This window comes from Procambarus clarkii, chromosome 39, assembly GCF_040958095.1.
Source record: "Procambarus clarkii isolate CNS0578487 chromosome 39, FALCON_Pclarkii_2.0, whole genome shotgun sequence".
NCBI lineage: Eukaryota > Metazoa > Arthropoda > Malacostraca > Decapoda > Cambaridae > Procambarus > Procambarus clarkii.
In genome coordinates, this window is record NC_091188.1 from 39,531,234 (window position 1) to 39,538,733 (window position 7,500).

A 7,500-nucleotide genomic window follows, 5' to 3' on the forward strand; every position below is an offset into this window, starting at 1 on the left:
CTGGAGCAAACCTTGGGGTTACCTTGAAATGATTTCGGGGCTTAGCGTCCCTGCGGCCCGGTCCTCGACTAGGCCTCCTGGTTGCTGGACTGGTCAACCAGGCTGTTGGAGGCAGCTGCTCGCGTGAGGAGCACTACCTGGAGCCTACACCAAGACATCCATAAACAAAAGATGTGAGGTTTCCAGTCTCCAACTTTCAGATAAACGGTAAATACCAATGGATAACTGTCTTCAAAAGGGGAGCTTCATTAGCTTCAAACCAGAAATGCCTGCAAGTTGCAAACAGCAACAACCCAGGAGATCCGGAGCAGGAAGTTGGGCCAAGAGGCCGGTGAACCCGCGAACCCTTCACGGGGGTAGACAGGTCACGCCTGGCCGACCTCAAGGCACGTACTCCTCCTGTAAACAGTTCTCTACAATTTCAGATACTTGCTTTAAGTTCACTGTCTGTTATGTTGTACATCAGAGTTCACAGGAGAGAGTTCTGGTCAGGAACCACGATCACAACGCCAGATGATGAGGTTATCTTGAGGTTATCTTGAGATGATTTCGGGGCTTAGCATCCCCGCGGCTCGGTCCTCGACCAGGCCTCCTTTTTGTTACACATCCCCAGGAAGCAGCCCGTGACAGCTAACTAACTCCCAGGTACCTATTTACTGCTATGTGAACAGTGGGCATCAGGGTGAAAGAAACTTTTTGCCCATTTGTTTCCGCCTCCGCCGGGGATCGAATCCGGAACCTTAGGCTACGAATCTCGAACGCTGTCCACTCAGCTGTCAGGCGCCGTGTACAGCCACGGACCCCCCCCCCCCCCCCCTGACCGTGGAGGTCAGGGAGGGGGGGGGGGTAAGTTGACCAGACCACACACCAGAAGGTGAAGGGACGACCACGTTTCGGTCATTCTCGAGTCGATTGAGAATGGTCGAGGACGGACGGAAACGTGGTCGTCCCTTCACCTTCTAGTGTGTGGTGTGGTCAACTGTAGCCAGGTTATTGTGACTCCCTCGCCGACGGTTAAGTGGTGCCCAAGATCACCAGACCAGAACATGTCTTCCTGTAGTTCCTTGACGTCTCCGTATTAACTCTGAGCACGCACTACTTTGCTCAGAAACAATACTTGAGAATTCCTAAGGAATATGATAAATATATGTATTAAACTAAGAAGCATTAAATGAACAAATCCACAAGGGCCGTGACGAGGATTCGAACCTGCGTCCGAGAGCATCCCAGACGCTGCCTTAATCGACTGAGCTACGACATGGTCAAATTTGATGCATCACGCAATTGTGATTTGTGTGTGTCTAAGATGTATTGTAAAGATGGAGAAAAATGCTGTTTGCCAGTTTTTTGGCATAATGTTGGGGCTTTGGAAGGTTACGACCACTACAGCAGTTTACCTGGATCATACCTGGATAGGGTCTCGCGAGTTCTTCTACTCTTCTTCAAACACACACACACACACACACACACACACACACACACACACACGAGGGGGCCTGGTAGCCTGGTGGATAGCGCACAGGACTCGTAATTCTGTGGCGCGGGTTCGATTCCCGCACCAGGCAGAAACAAATGGGCAAAGTTTCTTTCACCCTGAATGCCCCTGTAACCTAGCAGTAAATAGGTACCAGGGAGTTAGTCAGCTGTCACGGGCTGCTTCCTGGGGTGTACTCACCTAATTGTGCTTGCGGGGGTTGAGCTCTGGCTCTTTGGTCCCGCCTCTCAACTGTCAATCAACAGGTGTACAGGTTCCTGAGCCTATTGGGCTCTATCATATCTATACTTGAAACCTTGTATGGAGTCAGCCTCCACCACATCACTGCTTAATGCATTCCATTCGTCAACCACTCTGACACTAAAAAGTTCTTTCTAATATCTCTGTGGCTCATTTGGGCACTCAATTTCCACCTGTGTCCTCTTGTGCGTGTGCCCCTTGTGTTAAATAGACTGTCTTTATCTACTTAGGTGTGTGTGTGTGTGTGTGTGTGTGTGTGTGTGTGTGTGTGATGTGGAAAAAAAGTAGTTAGTAAACAGTTGATTGACAGTTGAGAGGCGGGACCAAAGAGCCAGAGCTCAACCCCCCAAGCACAACTAGGAGAGTACACACACACAAACACCTGCTATGGGTCGCTATGCCTCGGACCAATATAGTGCTACACCGAGATCTTTCACCCGACAAAGCCATACTAACACCATACGTTATCTTGAGAGATCTTGAGGGTATCTTGAAATGATTTCGGGGCTTTAGTGTCCCCGCGGCCCGGTCCTCGACCATGCCTCCACCCCCAGGAAGCAGCCCGTGACAGCTGACTAACACCCAGGTACCTATTTTACTGCTAGGTAAGAGGGGCATAGGGTGAAAGAAACTCTGCCCATTGTTTCTCGCCGGCGCAACGGATCGATCCCGGGACCACAGGATCACAAGTCCAGCGTGCTGTCTGCTCGGCTCTTACGTACTAACAAATCTATCATTTATTAACAACAACAACAACAACAGCATTACAAATAAAAATACAATTTAATACTTAGTTATTCAAGTTATTCATACCAAGCCGGTTCCAGCACCAGCGTCCAGAGATACAGAGCCGGTTCCAGCACCAGCGTCCAGAGATACAGAGCTGGTTCCAGCACCAGCGACCAGAGATACAGAGCTGGTTCCAGCACCAGCGTCCAGGATACAGAGCTGGTTCCAGCACCAGCGTCCCGAGAGATACAGAGCTGGTTCCAGCACCAGCGACCAGAGATACAGAGCCGATTCCAGCACCAGCGACCAGAGATACAGAGCCGGTTCCAGCACCAGCGACCAGAGATACAGAGCCGGTTCCAGCACCAGCGACCAGAGATACAGAGCCGGTTCCAGCACCAGCGACCAGAGATACAGAGCTGGTTCCAGCACCAGCGTCCCGAGAGATACAGAGCCGGTTCCAGCACCAGCGTCCCGAGATACAGAGCCGGTTCCAGCACCAGCGTCCCGAGAGATACAGAGCCGGTTCCAGCACCAGCGTCCCGAGAGATACAGAGCCGGTTCCAGCACCAGCGTCCCGAGAGATACAGAGCCGGTTCCAGCACCAGCGTCCCGAGAGATACAGAGCCGGTTCCAGCACCAGCGTCCCGAGAGATAGAGCCGGTTCCAGCACCAGCGTCCCGAGAGATACAGAGCTGGTTCCAGCACCAGCGTCCCGAGAGATACAGAGCTGGTTCCAGCACCAGCGTCCCGAGAGATACAGAGCTGGTTCCAGCACCAGCGTCCAGAGATACAGAGCCGGTTCCAGCACCAGCGACCAGAGAGATACAGAGACGGTTCCAGCACCAGCGTCCCGAGAGATACAGAGCTGGTTCCAGCACCAGCGTCCAGAGATACAGAGACGGTTCCAGCACCAGCGTCCCGAGAGATACAGAACTGGTTCCAGCACCAGGGACCAGAGAGATACAGAGCCGGTTCCAGCACCAGCGTCCCGAGAGATACAGAGCTGGTTCCAGCACCAGCGTCCAGAGATACAGAGCCGGTTCCAGCACCAGCGACCAGAGAGATACAGAGCCGGTTCCAGTACCATCGACCAGAGATACAGAGCCAGTTCCAGCACCAGCGTCCAGAGATACAGAGCCGATTCCAGCACCAGCGTCCAGATACAGAGCCGGTTCCAGTACCATCGACCAGATACAGAGCCAGTTCCAGTACCATCGACCAGAGATACAGAGCCGGTTCCAGCACCATCGACCAGAGATACAGAGCCGGTTCCAGTACCATCGACCAGAGATACAGAGCCGGTTACAGCACCAGCGACCAGATACAGAGCCGGTTCCAGCACCATCGACCAGAGATATAGAGCCGGTTCCAGTACCATCGACCAGAGAGATACAGAGCCGGTTCCAGCACCAGCGACCAGAGAGATACAGAGCTGGTTCCAGCACCAGCGACCAGAGATATACAGACCTGGTTCCAGTACCAGCGACCAGAGATACAGAGCTGGTTCCAGCACCAGCGACCAGAGAGATACAGAGCTGGTTCCAGCACCAGCGACCAGAGATACAGAGCTGGTTCCAGCACCAGCGACCAGAGATATACAGAGTCGGTTCCAGCACCAGCGACCAGAGATACAGAGCCGGTTCCAGCACCAGCGACCAGAGATACAGAGCCGGTTCCAGCACCAGCGACCAGAAATACAGAGCCGGTTCCAGCACCAGCGACCAGAGATACAGAGCCGGTTCCAGCACCAGCAGCCAGAGATACAGAGCCGGTTCCAGCACCAACGACCAGAGAGATACAGAGCCGGTTCCAGCACCAGCGACCAGAGATACGGAGCCGGTTCCAGCACCAGCGACCAGAGATACAGAGCCGGTTCCAGCACCAGCGACCAGAGATACAGAGCCGGTTCCAGCACCAGCGACCAGAGATACAGAGCTGGTTCCAGCACCAGCGACCAGAGAGATACAGAGCCGGTTCCAGCACCAGCTACCAGAGAGATACAGAGCCGGTTCCAGCACCAGCGACCAGAGATACAGAGCCGGTTCCAGCACCAGCGACCAGAGAGATACAGAGCCGGTTCCAGCACCAGCGACCAGAGAGATACAGAGCCGGTTCCAGCACCAGCGACCAGAAAGATACAGAGCCGGTTCCAGCACCAGCGACCAAAGAGATACAGAGCCGGTTCCAGCACCAGCGACCAGAGATACAGAACTGGTTCCAGCACCAGCGACCAAAGAGATACAGACCTGGTTCCAGCACCAGCGACCAGAGATACAGAGCTGGTTCCAGCACCAGCGACCAGAGAGATACAGAGCTGGTTCCAGCACCAGCGACCAGAGATACAGAGCTGGTTCCAGCACCAGCGACCAGAGATATACAGAGTCGGTTCCAGCACCAGCGACCAGAGATACAGAGCCGGTTCCAGCACCAGCGACCAGAGATACAGAGCCGGTTCCAGCACCAGCGACCAGAAATACAGAGCCGGTTCCAGCACCAGCGACCAGAGATACAGAGCCGGTTCCAGCACCAGCAGCCAGAGATACAGAGCTGGTTCCAGCACCAGCGACCAGAGAGATACAGAGCCGGTTCCAGCACCAGCGACCAGAGATACAGAGCCGGTTCCAGCACCAGCGACCAGAGATACAGAGCCGGTTCCAGCACCAGCGACCAGAGATACAGAGCCGGTTCCAGCGCCAGCGACCAGAGATACAGAGCCGGTTCCAGCACCAGCGACCAGAGATACAGAGCCGGTTCCAGCACCAGCGACCAGAGATACAGAGCCGGTTCCAGCACCAGCGTCCCGAGATACAGAGCCGATTCCAGCACCAGCGTCCAGATACAGAGCCGGTTCCAGTACCATCGACCAGATACAGAGCCAGTTCCAGTACCATCGACCAGAGATACAGAGCCGGTTCCAGCACCATCGACCAGAGATACAGAGCCGGTTCCAGTACCATCGACCAGAGATACAGGGCCGGTTACAGCACCAGCGACCAGATACAGAGCCGGTTCCAGCACCATCGACCAGAGATAGAGCCGGTTCCAGTACCATCGACCAGAGATATAGAGCCGGTTCCAGTACCATCGACCAGAGAGATACAGAGCCGGTTCCAGCACCAGCGACCAGAGAGATACAGAGCTGGTTCCAGCACCAGCGACCAGAGATATACAGACCTGGTTCCAGTACCAGCGACCAGAGATACAGAGCTGGTTCCAGCACCAGCGACCAGAGAGATACAGAGCTGGTTCCAGCACCAGCGACCAGAGATACAGAGCTGGTTCCAGCACCAGCGACCAGAGATATACAGAGTCGGTTCCAGCACCAGCGACCAGAGATACAGAGCCGGTTCCAGCACCAGCGACCAGAGATACAGAGCCGGTTCCAGCACCAGCGACCAGAAATACAGAGCCGGTTCCAGCACCAGCGACCAGAGATACAGAGCCGGTTCCAGCACCAGCAGCCAGAGATACAGAGCCGGTTCCAGCACCAACGACCAGAGAGATACAGAGCCGGTTCCAGCACCAGCGACCAGAGATACGGAGCCGGTTCCAGCACCAGCGACACAGAGCCGGTTCCAGCACCAGCGACCAGAGATACAGAGCCGGTTCCAGCACCAGCGACCAGAGATACAGAGCCGGTTCCAGCACCAGCGACCAGAGATACAGAGCCGGTTCCAGCACCAGCGACCAGAGATACAGAGCTGGTTCCAGCACCAGCGACCAGAGAGATACAGAGCCGGTTCCAGCACCAGCTACCAGAGAGATACAGAGCCGGTTCCAGCACCAGCGACCAGAGATACAGAGCCGGTTCCAGCACCAGCGACCAGAGAGATACAGAGCCGGTTCCAGCACCAGCGACCAGAGAGATACAGAGCCGGTTCCAGCACCAGCGACCAGAAAGATACAGAGCCGGTTCCAGCACCAGCGACCAAAGAGATACAGAGCCGGTTCCAGCACCAGCGACCAGAGATACAGAGCTGGTTCCAGCACCAGCGACCAGAGAGATACAGAGCCGGTTCCAGCACCAGCGACCAGAGATACAGAGCTGGTTCCAGCACCAGCGACCAGAGAGATACAGACCTGGTTCCAGCACCAGCGACCAGAGATACAGAGCTGGTTCCAGCACCAGCGACCAGAGATATACAGACCTGGTTCCAGCACCAGCGACCAGAGATACAGAGCCGGTTCCAGCACCAGCAGCCAGAGATACAGAGCCGGTTCCAGCACCAGCGACCAGAGATACAGAGCCGGTTCCAGCACCAGCAGCCAGAGATACAGAGCCGGTTCCAGCACCAGCGACCAGAGATACAGAGCTGGTTCCAGCACCAGCAGCCAGAGATACAGAGCCGGTTCCAGAACCAGCGACCAGACATACAGAGCTGGTTCCAGCACCAGCGACCAGAGATATACAGAGCTGGTTCCAGAACCAGCGACCAGACATACAGAGCTGGTTCCAGCACCAGCGACCAGAGATATACAGAGCTGGTTCCAGCACCAGGGACCAGAGATACAGAGCTGGTTCCAGCACCAGGGACCAGAGATATACAGAGCTGGTTCCAGCACCAGGGACCAGAGATACAGAGCTGGTTCCAGCACCAGGGACCAGAGATATACAGAGCTGGTTCCAGCACCAGCGACCAGAGATATACAGAGCTGGTTCCAGCACCAGCGACCAGAGATACAGAGCCGGTTCCAGCACCAGCGACCAGAGATACAGAGCTGGTTCCAGCACCAGGGACCAGAGATACAGAGCTGGTTCCAGCACCACATCAAAATTAATGACCACAATACCAGGTTTCCGCCGGATGTGTCTCAAACAACCCCCCCCCCCCCTCCCTCCCCCCCCAAAATCTGACTCCTCCCTCTGACTCACCCTTCCTCATCCTATTTCTCACCCTTAACGACACAACCACGCCCCTCCCACTCACCACCTCTGTGATCTCCTGACCTAATCCTCCAGTACGAGCCTGGCTTCAGGCCGGGCTCGGGGGAGTAGAAGAACTCTTGAAACCCCCTCCAGGTATGCCCCAGTA

General features: G+C 55.4%; 1 protein-coding gene across 1 annotated transcript in view; it reads left to right on the forward strand.

Annotated features, from left to right (window-relative positions):
- Positions 1-7,246, forward strand: part of LOC138372695 (serine/arginine repetitive matrix protein 2-like) — a 75,101-nt gene extending 67,855 nt beyond the window's left edge. Inside the window, exon 4 of the mRNA XM_069338203.1 lies at positions 2,553-7,246. Within this exon, the coding sequence (XP_069194304.1) occupies positions 2,553-7,246 (4,694 nt within the window). The remainder of the gene's footprint in view (positions 1-2,552) is intronic.
- Positions 7,247-7,500: the final 254 nt, after the last annotated feature.